This window comes from Drepanopeziza brunnea, assembly GCF_022702325.1.
Source record: "Drepanopeziza brunnea f. sp. 'multigermtubi' strain 214-2 chromosome Unknown ctg12, whole genome shotgun sequence".
Classification (NCBI taxonomy): domain Eukaryota; kingdom Fungi; phylum Ascomycota; class Leotiomycetes; order Helotiales; family Drepanopezizaceae; genus Drepanopeziza; species Drepanopeziza brunnea.
The window spans coordinates 1,565,329-1,582,014 of record NW_027094075.1 but is presented as its reverse complement, the minus strand read 5'-3'; the positions used below and the strand labels follow the sequence as shown (position 1 = coordinate 1,582,014).

Sequence of the window (16,686 nt, the reverse complement as noted above, 5' to 3'; positions counted from 1 at the left end):
TCAAGGCCCACTATTATAGATTTCGCCTGGACAGTTCGTCTCTAGCGTGCATTGCAGTCAGAGATAGGGCTATGGGCTCAAAAAGGAACTGGTTGACGCTTTACGGCACTCTCGTGCCCGATACATTGGGTGTTCCTAGTCTATCATCGATCAGACATAATTTCGAGTATTATTTGTAAGTGCTTGACTTGAAAGATACCATCAGACTAGTTTTGACTGGCAAGCGGCGAGCTCGTTACAACCTTACTGGTCTTACTCTCCCGCGATCGTTCCTCGAAAGCTGGTATTTCTAGCCTTCCAGGACACAGAGCTATCCCCTCATCAATAGTAACAGGCACATGCGTCCCATATTCTCCGGATCTGGGCCCATCCATAGTCTTGATAGTCACGACATCTGCTAGGTTCCACGTTCCACACAAAATCTCCTGCAGCAACCTCTCCCGTTCGGAGTACACTGTGGCGAGCACGAACTCGCAATCAAAAGCGACCAGCAACAAACTGTGTTGTAAGAAAACTAAGCCATTATTCTCCTCGATAGCTTCGGGGCTCTGCATGACCCAGGGCGTATTTGAGTGCTTGGCGATGTTGGATATTTGAGTGACGAACTGATATTCTGTGCGGCAGGTCGTCAGCAGCATCGCGTCGATCGACGCAAGCCACAAGAAGCAGTGGATGCAAGGCTGACTGCAAGATTCTAAGTACATTGTAAGAAAACCAAGTAGTACAAGACTGTTCAGATACAATTGAAAATACAGGGACTACAGAATTGTGAGTTGATGTCGAAGAAGCTTCTGAGATGTGCAGACTTTCATGATTCTGAGGCAGGTTTTTTATATATATATATATATATTTTAACTCCAGAAACAAAGCCTGAAATATACCAATACGACTTGAACCTGCAGGTATTTATTTCATCAATGGTTCATGCTAGCCTTGCTTGAGGAACCAGCAGGCCATTTGTAGCTATAGCTATGTATGTATAAATGAGTACCACCCCTCTAATCATCGTTTATTCGATCCTCGCGGCGATCGAAACCCCATACCAGCATGTTGCAATGAAGCCAGTAAGGTTCAAGAGGGATGAGATTCCATGCATGCTAGCGAATGCCTTGTTCAGCCTCTGCATTTCTTCCGACTGAGGGGTGGGGTCGTCGTATTTCTTCCCGTCCCGAGTTTCTGGGTACAGAGGTATTAGCCGCTGACAGGTTTTGTATAATGTAGAACGTGCTTACCCTGATGCTTTCTCTTGATCATAACTTTCGTCGTGGCTGGTCCGATGAAAGCCATATTTGCCAAACTTGTCACGAAGATCGTGGCAATTGGGACCAACACACTCCATCTATTGACTTTTGCAAGTACACCAGATAAGCCAGAAGCCGTCCCAAGACCAAGTCTCGAGGCGGGGTAAGTTAAGGCCAGAACCACAGGCAGAGACGTTTGGATGCCGAAGTAGACTGGGAATAGCTTCTGCTGGAGCTGGGAGAATTGCGGTCGGGAGAGGGCCTTGTAGCTAACGATTCCACCTATAAAGGTCTGCCAACAATGGGTTAGAGACGGAAGAAAGAGTCTGGGGCGAAGCAGAGTAATAAAAGAGCTATACTGACTTGAAAGAATTCTGTCCCTAGCAAAGTGCCGTATCTATTTGGCGTCAATCTCTCATTAAGCTGGGCCTTCAAGAGGACTTACGAGATGATATGGTACGGAGCAACCGTCTTGAATATCGAAACTTCGGGCATGGCGAGCGAGTAATAGACAGAAAATTCTATACTTTGGAAGATGAGTGTTGAAAGTGACAACGGTCCACAAGATAGAGAGACAGCAAGGACTGAGAGTTCGGGTTTACAGTATGAAACTGATGACGCCTACAAGTGCCGAGGTACAGTACCTTATCGCACGTTACTTCTGAATCTGAATGAAAGCAAAAGGAGAATCAACAAACAATTGGGTTGTCTGTAAATAGTCGAGAGATTGCCAGGTCTTTCAGAAACTGAGGAGGTATGTTTTTTGCTTGTAGTATGTTGCGTGCTTGTAGTATGATACTTGTGAAGTTATAGATGGATGCCTAACAATTGATACTTCGTAGACTGGAACGAATGTCTGCTAAGACATTATGGTCACATGATCTGGTGACGGAAATCGCGTCAAAACGTCTGCCTGATCTTCTATAACGCGACCATCTCTATCTCGACCCCCTCCACGCGACGCCGCGACGCCGCAACCATGAGCAAAGAGGCCACAATATACGTAGTAGACTTGGGCTCGACTACAGCAGAATGCCAGGGTAAGTGTCAGCATGCGAGTTCCTTGAGCATTGGACCCTTTCCAACAGTTCGGGCACAACAACACGAGCTATTTTTATTTGAATCAAGCTTACGATATTCAGGTGGCAGAGAAATAAGCGACCTCGAATACTCATTGGAATATGTTCGAGGCGCGCTTGGCGAGATTATGGCTAAGAACCGCAAGACCTTGTCAGTTGGCGTGGTGGGATTCCGAACAGATGAGACGGAAAATCCGTTGAGCAACGACGATGGGTACGACAACATAACTGTGCTCAAGCAGCTTGGAGAGATGGACATGCCAAGCTACGAGGAGCTCCGGCCGAAGCTAGTCAGCAGTGGTACGGATGCTGGAGATGCTATCTCAGCTATTGTTGTTGCCGCGCAGTTGATAGACGAAGGCACTAGGTTGAAGAGCGGTGGGCAAGCGAAGTTCGTACGGAAAATTGTTCTTGTCACAGATGGGCAGGGTCGTATTGAAGATGACAATATCGAGGTAAGACTGCAAGATTTCTTACTACAAACCTGTTATCCTATCCTATCCATGTACCTAACCCAATGTGGTACGTCACACCTTCGAAAGGGCAGTGCCTGACAAACTATAGCCCATTGCACAACAACTTGACGAACTCAACATCCGCCTTGTTGTGCTTGGGGTCGATTTCGATGATGCGGAGTATGGATTCAAGGAAGAGGACAAATCCTCGGTTAAGCGAGACAACGAGAAACTTCTGAGGAAGCTTACGGAAAGCTGCAGAGATGGAGACTTTGGAACAATGGCCGAGGCAGTTGACTCTCTAACAATCCCCGCGATCAAAGTCGTTCGGCCATTCAAAGCATATGGTGGTAGACTTGGTAAGAACAGTCATTCAATGCACTGCTATATCGCCAAAGAGCCGCTAACATGTCTCCTAAGGTCTTGGAGATTACGTCAAATACCCCGAAAGTGCGCTTTTCATTGATGTGGAGCGATATAGCAAGACTAAGAGAGCAACTGCCCCTTCGGCAAGTAACTTTGTTGTTTCTCGGGCCGCTGCGATTAACGGAGACGGAGATACCGAAATGACGGATGCCCCTTTGGCCGCAGTCAAGAATCGAAGGGATTATCACGTTTTCGATGAGAGTGCTTCGCAAGGAAAGGCTATAGTTGATCGCACAGAACTCGCCAAAGGATACTACTATGGCAGCACCGCAGTACCGTTTGGCGAAGACGCTGAGGCCGAGACCAGATTCAAAAGTAAAGAAAGTTTCTCGATTATAGGCTTCATCCCGAACGACAAGGTATTTAGAAGAGACAAATCTCATGCGACCCAGCTAATGCCATCTCAGTACGAAAGATTCCTGAACATGGGCGAGGCGTGTGTAACCATCGCTGAACCAACTAACGACAAGGCGAGGATGGCCATGTCGTCTCTTGTCCATGCGCTCGATGAAACGGAGTCGTATGCTGTAGCTAGACTGGTCAAGAAAGACGGAGCTGGCCCGGTTATTCTTCTCATGGCGCCATTGATCGACCTGGATATCGAATGTCTTGTTGATGTGCCACTTCCATTCGCGGAAGACGTTCGTAATTATAAATTCCCACCCCTGGATAAGGTCATGGGCATATCTGGCAATGTCATTATGAAGCATCGATACCTACCAGCGGACAATGAAGTCCAGGCAATGAGTGATTATGTTGATAGTAAGTGTTTACTGGCTGTCAGGTTCTGTGTCTCTCTTGTCTCGCACGCGTAAGGGCAAAGTCAATGGTTCGTCAACTGACAAGTTCAGGTATGGATCTCTCCTCGTTCGGACGAGACGAGGAAGGCAAGCCCAAAGAGTACATGCCGATCGAGGAAATGTATGCTCCAATGGTTCATCGCCTCCAGCATGCGATCAGTTATCGAGCCATGCAACCAGACAAGCCGGTTCCCAAGCCTGCAGAAATCCTACTCAAGTGGTATGTCATCTGGATGAATCATCCAACATGGGTGCCAAGCTAAGCAAATGCCCCCAGGAGCCACCCACCGTCAGATCTGGTTACCAAAGCAAGTCCCCAACTTGAGGCGCTCAAGAAGGCGGTAAAAGTTAGCAAAGGTAAGCTCTCAATCACAGCTTATTTGGCTGTCTCTAAAACTTCCAGTGCCACCGAAAACCAAAGGCAAGCGAGGTGGACGAGAGGTTGTCAAGCCCATGTCGAATCTGGATGTAGATGCCTTGCTTAGCGAAAGCGGGCGCGGAACAGAGGTCTCGGCCGATAATGAGATTCCCAGTTTCAAGCAGATGATCGGCTCCGATCCAGATGACGAAGATTTATTTGTTGATGCGTCAAAGCAGTTGTGTCAACACATCAGAGATCGCATCGAAACCTCACCCCTCGATACTTCCTCCTTCGACCGGGCAGTCGGAGCTATGACTGTCCTTCGAAAAACTGCTATCGAATACGAGCTTCCACGCGTCTACAATGATTTCCTGCGGGATCTGAAGGAGAAAGTATTCAACGGGGAGCTGGGTGGCGACAGAACGGGTTTCTGGCAGCTGGTGACGAAGAAGAGGCTTGGACTGATCCAGGTGCCACCGCCTGATTCGGATAAGGTAGGGCTGGACACCGCTCCTGGTTCGAATGTCACAGAACAGGAAGCCGCCGATTTTCTGAAGCCTCCCATGAGAGATGTTGATATGGAATGATCGTGTTACGATTCAACTTTCCGGTGAGATGCGAAAGGATATTGGCGTTTTGGGACTAGGTGGCGAATGCAAATTTATGCCTATCTTTCGTGTTTTCCCAGGGGAGTCAATAATGCATTCGGCTGGAGAGTCTTGTTAAGGACACTGCGAGTTTCAAGAGTCATGAGGAAGCTACGGATCTGGTCTCTGGTATGGTTAAGCGAACGACGCAAAGGAACATGAAGCTGTCACCAGCCTACATAAGAATACAAACGCGAATGCCCATTTGACGCTTGCGACCCTTGCCGCCAACCACTGAATCATTGCCGTCTGGTTGGAATACTAGTAAGTTCTTCCGGTAGAATAATTCTCAATTTAGTATGATGACCAATCAGTTCATAAATCACCGAGCCAACGCTCCGTATAAACTACCACGCCCACCGTACATTACTCATAAACATTACAGGGTTGCCGAGAACGACCCGTCGATCTCAATGATTTTCTCCACTGACTTCTTATAGCCCGGCTCTGCCTCCATTCTGTCCACGTATTCGCTCAGCTTTGGGAATTTCTCCTTGGTCAACCCTGTTCTGCTCCGGCCTGCGATCAGTGGGAAGCTGATGAGGATGTCGGCGCCAGTGAGCCGAGGTCCGCACAGGTACTTGCCCCCGTCTGGCGAGGACGCGATTTGGCCTTCGAGAAACTCGTAGGTTGACTGGAAGTTCGGGTCGAGGAAGCTCGAGTTGACTGTACCAGCGATCCGACCAGTGATGGGCTTGATGAAGAAGGGTACGGGGGCACCCTTGATCTCTGTCGCACGAGGTCAGTCAGTAAGTGTTTAGCGAGACTAGATACCTGGGAGATGGGGAGTGGGAAGGAATATCACGCACGACCAACAACGAGAGACATAACCATGAGCGGCATCAGACTTCCTTCGGCGTAGTGCATGAAATAGCGGAATCGCATCCACTCCTCGGTCTCCCCTCCGACCTTTCCCTCCTTGCCCTCTTGATATCGCTTCGGGAGCAGAGTGCTTCCATTGCCGAAGTGGTCGAGGAGATACTCGATGATAAACCCACTCTCGGCTATGACGATTGGCTTGGTTGCGCCAGGGGCGAGGACTGAGATGACAGGCGATTTACCCAAAGCGTGAATCTCCTTGAGCTCGGGAGGAGCGAGGTGCGTCTTGGGGTCGCGGTGGTAAATCTTCAGCTCGTAGTCGACCTTAAGTTCTTCAAGGAGCCATAGGATGCGCTGAGACCGGGATTGTTCAAGCCTATAAGTATGAACATTAGTTCATAATCAAATGAGAAATCAATCCATTTGAAGCTTACCAGTAAAGGATAACCTTTGGTTGCTCTGTGGCAGTAGCCGGGGCGGTGGTTGATGCCATCCTGTATATACCGTCGAGATTAGTTATGGATGTACAAACTTGTTCGAAAGTGGGAGGGGGGGGGAGAACAGGTTGAATATAGTTGTATATACAGACGACAAAAGGTAGATAAAGCCCAGGGAGCTCAATCTACCTAAAGAACCAATCCCTCAGAGGGATCACTCCAAACATGCATGATACACCGAGGCAGTCTTGCTTGTCGTCAGATGCCCCACTTCCGTTTTCAGGCTTTTGAAATCCACTTGGCGCGGAACGGCTGTACCTCCCTTGGCAGAGACATCCAACCTCATTTCAGCTTGAAGCAAGCAGCTTGACCAGCAATTCAAACAACGATGCGGCCAACTACTCTCAGGATGGCGGGTCACCACAACCACCGTAAGCTGCGGAACAATCCGATTGATGGTGCGATGCTAACAGATGTCTGATAGCAATCGCGCTCGACCCGGCGTTGGTCAAGTACAACAGTACGCTTTCTCCCTCTTGATACCCTCGCGACTCCAAACACCTTTACTTGGAGCCCTGGCTAGACAACGGCAGGGGTGCTAATGGGAGATAGATATGTGGATCAACAGATACAAGTACTTCAGATGGACTGGGAGGACTGCTGGAATCACCTTCGCATATGTGGCTGCGTTCCCAGCGTTCATCGGATACCTGGCGTTCACTACCGATGTGAGTGGAGCTTGTTTTTTTTTGCGAACATGCGATGCTGACAGTCTTTAGGGCAAGTGGGATATGAGGGGTAAGAGAAGAGGAGATACCATCGTGGAGTTCTAGAAGACTGGCAGGGCTTGGGAAGCAGGGAGATGTACATATGACTCGCGGGAAACGAATACCAGCAACTGTGTCGAACGAGCTATGAGTCCTGGGAAACTTCGCAGTCGTCTAGGGCAATGCGATTCCGTCCAGCCTTGACCTGGGACCCTAAGCTGGGTACCTATGCAATTAATGTATTGCTTTTATGAAATTATACCACGAACTCAACTCCCCTACGCCCCAGAATTTCTCAAATACCGACACAGATGTTATTATAGAAAAAACCCCCCCCGCAAACCGTTGTCGCGGGTGAAAGCATTTGTCACTTTTCAATACCTTCCCCCTTTGCCTCCACCAAAGCCTCCTCCAAATCCCCCGCCAAAGCCCCCGCCTCGACTCCTTCCACCTGCTGGACCTTCCGGTACTGGCTCTCCTCTCCGCCACTCCCCAGAAGGCACGTAGACTTGTCCAAAATTCCCTCCTCCTCCTCGAAGACCCCCTCTCCCCCTGTATCCACCACCACCACCAAATCCATTCTCCCGAGGCCCCATCCCTCTCCCTCCAAAGTCACCCCTACCCCCAAAATCACTCCTCGAAGGCCCAGTCGGTGGAGGCCCAACACGGCCATTGTCCATCGGCGGCACAATAGCACAGCACACATAATCCCCAATCACAAACCTCGCATCCTGCAGCGTCTTCTCCGGCTCTCCTCCCAGCGGCCCTGTCATCTGCCCCCCTCTCGCAATACCAGTCTCCTCCTCATCTGGCAGGATCCCCGGTCCGCCTTCGCCTATAATCACACTCCCAAGCTCCTTGGTTACGTATTTTGGGGGTCCTGGCGCAGAGCCCGAGCCTGTGCTGCGCGTATCGGGGTAGAGGAGACGGTAGGAGAGTCGCGTGCCGATTGCCGGTTCGGGGAGGAGAGAAGGGAGCGCGGAGGTGAGCAAGTGAGATAGTTCGCGAAGGGTACACGATGGCCAGGTGTAGATCTGTACATGTGGAGGGAGCTCGGATGTGGGCGAGAAATCAGAAGGACTGGGTTGTCGCATTGGGTATTTATTAGCCACGGAAATAGATTGGGACGAGGCTGAACTTGAAGCTAGCTGCTCACTTGTGAAATGCACCGTTCCTGTAGAAGAGCCTGAGGAGGAAGGGCGTATTCGTCTCGCGATCGAGTTTTGATGGAGGAGGAGAAGCCATGGCAAGCTTATGCGTGTGGACACGAGTATTTTGAGCTTATGAGGGCATTTCTGGGTGTTGTTGTTGTGTGAGATGTTCCGGCGCAAAATTGGTGACTCGAGAATTCTTCTAGTCGGGACTGAGAATGTAGGCTGCTCTCGGCACGGGGCATTTTTGTGTCTGCTTGCTTATCGACCACCTCACATCCCAACCCAAAGCGGAATTCGCGACAAGAAAACAGTAGACGCTGCGCATTCTACAAATCCGGGGAATCGCTTCTCGTCACCAATTACAGAGCCAAACCGCTTCCTGCACTGAAACAGTGTCTTGATTTTTACCCCCGCCAATAGCTACGAGGCTCTGGGATCATAACCACCCAAAACCGCACACAACCTCGGACAACATCGCCATCATGGATTTCGCGGCTCTCATGAACAAGGAAATTGGTAAGGCCAAGGCTACGAAAGGCGCCGAAGCCGAGAAATCCCAGAAATTCATGAAGCGCGCCGAGGTGGAAGCAGAGCGGCGCGAGAAGTACCTGGCCGAACAACGGGCGCTCGAAGCCGAGAAGGAGGCCAAGCTGCGCCAGAAGCGGAAGCGGGAGGAGGATGAAGCTGAGGCGAACCGCACCCGGGAGGAGAAGCGGAGGAAGCTGGCTGAGGAGTCGAGGCGGCGGAGGGAGGAGCAGGAGGCTGAAGAGGAGAGGGCGAGGAGGAAGCGACTGGGTTTGCCGGAACTGGTGAAGGAGACGGTCGAGGAGGTTGAGGTGGATGATATCAAGGACGAGGAGCTGATTGAGAAGCTGCGGGAGATGGGCCAGCCTGCTACGGTGTTTGGGGAGACGCACAAGGGAAGATTACGCCGGTTCAGGAAGCTAGGGGTTGTGATGACGACGGGGCCGATTCCGACGTCTTTGGAGCTGGTGGAGGAGAAAGATATGAAGGTCGATGTGGTGCCGAAGGGGGAGGCTGAGAGGAAGTTCCTGTTCAGGCAGTTGGCTTCGTATTTTACTATGGTATTGAAGGAGTGGGAGAGTGCTCTGGAGGCGGAGAAGAGGGATACGTTCGCGAGTAAGGCGGCGTACAACGCTATGGTACAGAGCAAGGAGAACATGACACCAGTATGTATCCAGCCCGCGTTTTCTCAATCCTCATGCTAAGGTATAACAGCTATTTCGCAAATTCGAGAAGGGCGACGTCGACGAGGGTGTCCTAGAGCCGATCGTCGAAATCGTGAAAGCGGCTCAAGAACGGCGTTACGTGGATGCCAATGATGGTTACCTACGCCTGAGTATTGGGAAAGCTGCCTGGCCCATTGGAGTCACTATGGTTGGTATCCACGAGCGTAGTGCCCGAGAGAAGCTGCATGAGAGCGACAAGGGACATGTTATGGGAGATGAGGTTACGAGGAAATTCTTGCAAAGTATCAAGAGATGTTTGAGTTTTGCACAGGTTAGGTGGCCTCCTGAGGATATCAGACAGCTTATGGGTTGATCTGCAGATAGCTATCAAGTCAACTTTTACACCTCCCAGAACGTGTCTCCCACGACGTTCCGGGTTTGCTCGGACAGTGTAGCCTTATGGGTGAGCTCGCATCTGGAAATTATATATGAAGTGTAATAGGTTTCCTCACCGAGAATCTGCAGTCTTACTGCACGTCAACTTGTGGCGGCGACTTAACAGATAGCTTGCAATGAGTCCGAGAACAAATCGCGCCAGCATTGCAGAGCAATGCGGAAACTGTCTACCTCATGACTCGGTAGCTTAGGTATGTGGAACAATGGCCGGTGGGTTATGGCTTCGCCATCTTTTCATCATCACCACAGTTTTTGCCAAACTCGAAGAATGATGCCAGAGTTTGATGCCACTCAGGTGGAGGAGGAGGGTTCTAGGAATGCTTGGTTCTCGGGCTTGGACTTCTGACGAGAGCATGAATCAGACTTGAGAAGATCAAAATACCAGAAGATGATGACGATACATAGGTACTTGGGTCGCCTTGTCGAAGATTTCCGCTCCACATACTGAGAGTGGAGTCCATGGAAAGACGGTGCTAGGGTTCATCCATTTTGTTCCACATCGCAGAAAATGGCGATTCTTTCCCGAGCGTTCCATGGTGAACGAGCCTTCTCGAGTTCTGTTGCATGTCGCAGTCAATCTCGATTCGACACTAGGACATTCAGCTTCGGACTCGACAAGATGACCTAGCGAAATCAAGCAATCTTATTGAATCTTCGCAGCCAATTCTTGGCCGAGATTCAGAGTATTAGGATATGAGTCCCTTCCCTTCAATATCTCAAGATTGCTTCGCAGCTACCCAACCTTCCCACCGAATCTATTCATTCGATGGGTAAAAGCCCAGGGTAAGGCGTCTCCCAAGGTTCTGCTCTCCTCCAGAACTGCTCTCTGCCAGGCAACGGCAGGTTGACCCCCGAATTCACAAATAGTCCGCCCTTCAAGATACTCTTTTCCGGGTGTGCGGAGACCACATTCATGATGGCACTGCATCCATCACATTAGCCTACGCAAAGTACGGCGAGGGTCCGAGATCATACGATCCGCAATCACCGCAAAAGTAACGATGCACCGTGTTCCCCGAAGCGGCGATATAATCATGGATCTTGGGCGTTCCTTCGATCTTGATGTCTTGGGTTGGAGTGGAAATGTTGACTGCGAATCTGGGGATATCAGCATTTTGTGAGATATGGGGAGAGATTTGGAGAGATGGATGAGTACTTACAGCGAGCCGGACGATGCCCGACACTCGGAGCAGTGGCAGAGAGTGACACTGCTTGGCAACGATGAAATTGGGAGAGATACTACAATATTGCCGCAGTTGCAGGAGCCTTGTAGAGTGTCCTCAAAGGAATCTGTTGTGAGGGTGATGGTAGACATGCTGATCAAGCCTTTGAAGAACAGGTTTAGGTAGGTAGACCAAGAAAACCAAACAATATATAGCTCGCGTTGTTGGATATCGTATGCGGAATGAGATGGTCCTTACCTATCCGTCGACATGCATAAATAAGTACCTTACACGCCCGTCTTTGTACAGTGAACTACAAGGACATCGCGATTGGACTCGATTCACTTGAATTCAGTGTCGACGGAGATCACCACTATCCATGAATCACAAATGTGAATGTGATACTTCAGACGATCGCTTGGTAGCTGCTATATCCGGCAAGGACTCAACCAGTCTGGCTCTCATATCAATCAATTGCCAATTGGGATGAGAGAAAAGAAATGTCAAAGATGTGCCGGTAGATGGGTGGTAATTTTCAGTTGTTTACTTACTTCCTTCCCATGAATGTTTGGCACGTTGGAGGGGTACCTTACCCCGCCTAAAGTAAAGACTGACTCGCTACTGTAAGCCTTCCACAAAAATTTCCCGAAATATTTTTCGACGCCAGCCCAGGCCCTATCCAACAATTTGAGAACAGCCTCCTGCGCCCGTTGAGTAACTTTCAACGTTCAAGCAGCCGCCTACGTACCCTAAACTCGCGATCCAATTTGAAGCTTCGATGCTATGTCTCTCTACTACGAGGCCGCTGACCTTCTGACAGCGCCGACTAACGCAGGTGGTAGCTTAAAGTCAAGGATATTCGGCAAGAAGGACTTGAAATCGCAGCCGGCACAAATATACGCATTGGCGATTGAAACCTGCAAATGGAGCTCCGTCCTGAAAGAGATTGTGGAGAATGCAGAAATTCTGCGTCTTGAGCGCAAGGTAAGCTTACACCAGCCCTGAGTTACAGCATGCGTATTGACGTTTATCTGTGCCAGCTGACTCCAATTCTATCGATCCTCCTGGTTCACGATCTTCTGCTGGCGAAAAAGGGCATTGCTCTTCCCGCGACCCATGGTCTGAGAACTACAGTTGAGAAGCATAAGGGAAGACTTCATGCCGAGCTGGTGAAGGCGAGAATCCGTCGAAAGATCAGCTCCTTGGAGGCTTTCAAGGCTTTTATCGAGGAAGGACTAGAGAATGAAGCTGATACATCGGATGCGCCATATCCTCGCTGGGTCCGGATCAACACCTTGAAGACTACACTAGAGGATCAATTGGAGTCGACTTTTGCTGGGTTGGAGCGGGCGACCAGCATTGCAGCTGTAAGAAAACGAGGAACGAAGCGACTGTTCATTGATCACCATATTCCGAATTTGGTTGCTATTTCAGCAAGTTTTGATCTTACAAAGAGTCTTGCTTACAAGTCAGGTCATATTATTTTCCAGGACAAGGCCTCATGCTTCCCAGCCTACATGCTTGACCCGCTTCCTCAGGATGGAGACATTGTGGATGCATGCTCTGCGCCAGGAAATAAGACCACTCATCTTGCATCAATTCTCCTTGAGCACAGCTCGGAGCCCAAACACTGCTCTCAAACAATCTACGCTTTCGAGAAGAACAAGGGGAGAGCCGAGACGCTGGAAAAAATGGTAAATCTAGCCGGCTCAGACACTTTGACCAAAATTCGTCCCGGTCACGACTTTTTAAAATCAGACCCGAAATCCCCCCAAATGCAGAAGGTTGGAGCTCTTCTACTAGATCCAAGTTGTTCCGGAAGTGGTATTATAGGAAGGGATGATATGCCAGAATTACACCTACCCGTCTTGAAGGCAGCGGCTCCCAAACATGGAGCAAGACCTCCGAAAAAGAATGCAAAGCTTAAAGCATCTGAGCCTACCCCTGAGTCACGCAAGCGCAAACGTGAAGAGCATGACCCGGCTATGGATGTGATGGTGGATGATGATGGCGAGGTGACAGCAATTAGCTCAGAGGATGAGCTAAAAAATCGATTAGAAGCATTATCTAAGTTCCAACTTGAGCTGCTTCTTCATGCATTCAAGTTCCCGAGTGCCCAAAAGATCACATATTCAACATGTTCAGTTCATGCTGAGGAGAATGAGACTGTTGTTCAAAAAGCTCTGGAGCAACCGAGCGTGCGAGAGGCGGGATGGCGAATTCTGAAGCGTGAAGAGCAGATCAGAGGCCTAAAGGACTGGCCCGTTCGAGGTGACCTGGAGGCTGCCGGTGGGGATGAAGAGATCGCAAAGAGCTGCATAAGAGCGAATAAGGAAGATGAGCACGGAACTATGGGTTTTTTCCTGGCTGGCTTTGTTAGAGACGGGGGTCGGACGAAAGAGATGGATAAACATTTCCTTCGAGACGAACGAGGCCATCTTGTGCGGGATATCATGGGCTTCCCTGCCCGATCAGATGTGGAAGAGCCTGGAGAGACCCCTGAGGAGGCGCATGAAGATTCGGCCACAGAAGCTGATGGTTTGGGTGGTTTTGAAGAAGAACAGAAGGAAGAGGTCATCCCTCAGACTGTGGAAGCCGTAAGACCTCTAGTGTCTGGAAAGGACAAAAGCTTGAAGGTTGCCAAAGCCGAAGCTCCTGCAAAAGCCAGAAAGAAATCAGCCGAGAAGGAAAGAAGCTCGAAGGCTGAAGCTCCTGTGAAGGACAACAGTACGATCTCAGCTCCTCCGAAGGAAACCAACGCAAAGCCGCCTAAAGCTGTAGTCAACAAGCATTCGCACAGTGCTATGCTCAACCGAACCCAGCTTATCAAACCAAACAAGAAGCAGAAGAAGAAATAATCAGGTCAGTATGAGATACCCAATCGAATTTTTGTAATCGAATATTGCAAATTTTTGTTTGAACTACATTTGGTGGCATCGATTTTTGCTCGGACTTTACCGTGAACCGGTTTCTCGGACTCGTTCCCGTTGCCATGACAGCTGGGCGCATTTGATGGATAAACTTGTCAACGGCGGGCCGATTGCTTTCCTTTGATACGTCGGTGGTTTCCAATCCTCGTCTTTGTTTGTCCTACACTTTCACGAAACTGACTCTCGATACCCTATCTTATTGGATGTGCCTAGCAAGCGCTGAGAATATTGACTCGGAGAACTTGATCGTGTGGGGCCAGGTCGGGATGACGGCACGCAAGCTTCTAGGCTTTGAGGCTTCAAAGCGCGGAGGGTCCTCTCGAGATCCCGGAAGCCACTCTAGAACCTATGATCGGCATCCCCATCCCCATTCCCGACTTATGTTGCGGATCTTTCGTTTTATGCGAAGTGGCTCTACGTTCGTGGAGATGGGGACGGATGGAACGGATCGGGATCTATCTCCGGGTCGCAATTACCCCGAAAAGTTGTGAACATCTGCGCCACCAAGGTCGGAATTGATTAACACTTTCCATCTTCAAACTGCTCTCTCTTCCTTCATCTTGAGTCTCGCAATAGTCCTCTTACTTTCTCTCTCTTCATCATTTCTCCTTCTGTTCTCCGTTCTCTGTTCTGAATAAGGGGCAATTGTTTCAGGCAACAATGGCGCAGGTGACTTCGTTGTCGTCATCGCAATCGGCTAATGAAGCCTCGGAATACGACGCTGAGGCTCAGCATAGAAATACACAGAAACAGTCGTCGCATTGGGAATTGGTCTATGATCAAACTCATGTTACGCCTGAAGTCTTGCACTGGCCGTACAAAGGCTCGGGGACCGAGCAGGATCCCTATATCGTTGAATACATTGAAAATGATCGACGGAATCCCATGCTCTTTCCGCAGTGGAAGAAATGGATGATCACAATGCTCGTCGCCTTTGTGAGTGTGACGACCTCCGCATTTGAAGTAGACGGAGAAAAGTGCTGTGGATACCTCTCGAGAGACGATTTCTGGGGTATAAACTCAATCCTCGGGAACCTTAAACTGACGTTCCTCTCCACAAAAGGCAACTCTAGCAGTAGCATTCGTATCTTCAGCATACAGCGGCGGCATCGAAGAAATCATTCGGACATTCCATATCAGTAGCGAAGTGGCAACCCTTGGAATCTCGCTCTTCGTCTTGGGTTTTGCCATTGGACCTTTGCTATGGGCTCCCCTCTCCGAGTTATACGGCCGACAGGTCTTGTTCTTCAGCACATACGCTATGCTGACGGCGTTCAATGCCGGTGCAGCTGGCTCGCAAAATATACAGACACTCATCATATTGCGGTTTTTGGCCGGAGCTTTTGGATCATCGCCGTTGACGAACGCAGGCGGCGTCATCGCAGATATGTTTCCCGCCTCTCAACGTGGAGTCGCAATGAGTATCTTTGCAGCTGCTCCATTCCTTGGACCAGTAATCGGGCCTATCGTCGGAGGCTTCTTAGGGGAGACGGAAGGTTGGAGATGGGTCGAGGGGTTGATGGCCATTTTCACAGGTGCCCTATGGATTATTGGCACCCTCACCATCCCCGAAACGTATACACCTGTCATCTTGCGCCGACGTGCGAAAAAGTTGTCGAAAATGACGGGGAATGTATACAAGTCTAAGATAGAAATGGAGCACGGCGAAAAAACTATCGGGCAAGAATTTAAAACGGCACTTTCGCGACCCTGGATCCTGCTGTTCAGAGAGCCCATCGTCAGTCTGCTCAGTATTTACATGGCAATCATATACGGGACGTTATATATGATGTTCGGGGCTATGCCGATCGTCTATCAAGATGGCCGTGGATGGAGCGCAGGAATCGGGGGACTGGCATTCATCGGTGTTGCGGTTGGCATGATGATTGCGGTTGGCTACTCGATGTTTGACAACAAACGATACGCCCACGTCGCAGCAAAACACGACGGAAACGCGCCTCCTGAGGCTAGACTCCCCCCCGCCCTGGTCGGAAGCGTTGCCCTCCCCATCGGACTGTTTTGGTTCGCGTGGACCAACTCGCCCAGTATCCACTGGAGCGTTTCGATCATTGGTACCGCGCCATTTGGCTTCGGCATGGTGCTGGTTTTCTTGAGCATTATGAACTACCTCATCGATGCCTACGTAATCTACGCAGCATCTGTGCTCGCGGCAAACAGCGTGCTGCGTTCGCTCTTCGGTGCCGCCTTTCCGTTGTTTACTAGCTGTGAGACACCCTCGCTTATCCCCTTTCCTCATCCCCCGTGTCTCGGCCGAGCTGACATCACCCGCTAGACATGTATCAGAGATTGGGCATCCACTGGGCATCCTCGATCCCGGCCTTCCTCGCGCTTGCGTGCGTGCCGTTCCCGTTCTTGTTCTACAAGTACGGGGAGTCCATCCGGCTGAAGTGCAAGTACGCAGCCGAGGCCGCGAAGGCGCTGGCGCAGTTCCGGGGCGTGGCGAACACCCAGGACCAAGAAGGCGAGGAGCGCGATGGTGCATCTGGGGCCAAGGCGAAGCCTAATCTCGAGTCGGAGCTGGAGAGTGGAGAGTCGAGAGAAGCGGTCGAGAAGAAGACGTGAATGTTTGTCTCAACGGCTTGCATTCATGTTGTGCGGCATGAGCCCTGCATAGAAAACGTGGCTTTCTTACCGAGGGAGCACGACTGTTACATTCTTTATCTTGTTGTTTAGCGTTGCATGGCCGGCGTACTCGTAAATTTGTAGATATATATATATTTTTTTTCAACTTGAAGAACGG

General features: G+C 50.1%; 9 protein-coding genes across 9 annotated transcripts; 5 read left to right on the top strand and 4 right to left on the bottom strand.

Moving 5' to 3' along the window:
* Positions 1–1,009: 1,009 nt before the first annotated feature.
* Positions 1,010–1,736, bottom strand: L3040_007174 (uncharacterized protein; the record flags this gene model as incomplete). Its single annotated transcript, XM_007296680.1, has 4 exons — positions 1,010–1,176; positions 1,233–1,533; positions 1,605–1,638; positions 1,687–1,736. 4 exons carry the CDS (start codon positions 1,734–1,736, stop codon positions 1,010–1,012), a joined length of 552 nt encoding a protein of 183 aa, XP_007296742.1.
* Positions 1,737–2,220: 484 nt separating this feature from the next.
* Positions 2,221–4,949, top strand: L3040_007173 (uncharacterized protein; the record flags this gene model as incomplete). The annotated part of the gene is made up of 8 exons (XM_066156181.1): positions 2,221–2,281; positions 2,384–2,775; positions 2,885–3,134; positions 3,196–3,560; positions 3,609–3,963; positions 4,053–4,221; positions 4,279–4,358; positions 4,405–4,949. The coding sequence occupies 8 exons, from the start codon at positions 2,221–2,223 to the stop codon at positions 4,947–4,949; spliced, it is 2,217 nt and encodes a 738-aa protein (XP_066010987.1).
* Positions 4,950–5,388: 439 nt separating this feature from the next.
* On the bottom strand, positions 5,389–6,321 carry L3040_007172 (uncharacterized protein; the record flags this gene model as incomplete). Its single annotated transcript, XM_007296678.1, has 3 exons — positions 5,389–5,738; positions 5,819–6,204; positions 6,263–6,321. 3 exons carry the CDS (start codon positions 6,319–6,321, stop codon positions 5,389–5,391), a joined length of 795 nt encoding a protein of 264 aa, XP_007296740.1.
* Positions 6,322–6,674: 353 nt separating this feature from the next.
* Positions 6,675–7,098, top strand: L3040_007171 (uncharacterized protein; the record flags this gene model as incomplete). The annotated part of the gene is made up of 4 exons (XM_007296677.1): positions 6,675–6,696; positions 6,750–6,785; positions 6,878–6,993; positions 7,045–7,098. The coding sequence occupies 4 exons, from the start codon at positions 6,675–6,677 to the stop codon at positions 7,096–7,098; spliced, it is 228 nt and encodes a 75-aa protein (XP_007296739.1).
* Positions 7,099–7,399: 301 nt separating this feature from the next.
* On the bottom strand, positions 7,400–8,277 carry L3040_007170 (uncharacterized protein; the record flags this gene model as incomplete). The annotated part of the gene is made up of 3 exons (XM_066156179.1): positions 7,400–7,584; positions 7,655–8,112; positions 8,189–8,277. 3 exons carry the CDS (start codon positions 8,275–8,277, stop codon positions 7,400–7,402), a joined length of 732 nt encoding a protein of 243 aa, XP_066010986.1.
* Positions 8,278–8,668: 391 nt separating this feature from the next.
* Positions 8,669–9,749, top strand: L3040_007169 (uncharacterized protein; the record flags this gene model as incomplete). The annotated part of the gene is made up of 2 exons (XM_007296675.1): positions 8,669–9,376; positions 9,426–9,749. The coding sequence occupies 2 exons, from the start codon at positions 8,669–8,671 to the stop codon at positions 9,747–9,749; spliced, it is 1,032 nt and encodes a 343-aa protein (XP_007296737.1).
* Positions 9,750–10,591: 842 nt separating this feature from the next.
* On the bottom strand, positions 10,592–11,147 carry L3040_007168 (uncharacterized protein; the record flags this gene model as incomplete). The annotated part of the gene is made up of 3 exons (XM_007296674.1): positions 10,592–10,754; positions 10,808–10,930; positions 10,993–11,147. 3 exons carry the CDS (start codon positions 11,145–11,147, stop codon positions 10,592–10,594), a joined length of 441 nt encoding a protein of 146 aa, XP_007296736.1.
* Positions 11,148–11,778: 631 nt separating this feature from the next.
* L3040_007167 (uncharacterized protein) lies at positions 11,779–13,853 on the top strand (the record flags this gene model as incomplete). Its single annotated transcript, XM_007296673.1, has 2 exons — positions 11,779–11,979; positions 12,036–13,853. The coding sequence occupies 2 exons, from the start codon at positions 11,779–11,781 to the stop codon at positions 13,851–13,853; spliced, it is 2,019 nt and encodes a 672-aa protein (XP_007296735.1).
* Positions 13,854–14,585: 732 nt separating this feature from the next.
* On the top strand, positions 14,586–16,508 carry L3040_007166 (uncharacterized protein; the record flags this gene model as incomplete). The annotated part of the gene is made up of 3 exons (XM_007296672.1): positions 14,586–14,861; positions 14,989–16,150; positions 16,219–16,508. The coding sequence occupies 3 exons, from the start codon at positions 14,586–14,588 to the stop codon at positions 16,506–16,508; spliced, it is 1,728 nt and encodes a 575-aa protein (XP_007296734.1).
* Between the last annotated feature and the right edge of the window lie 178 nt (positions 16,509–16,686).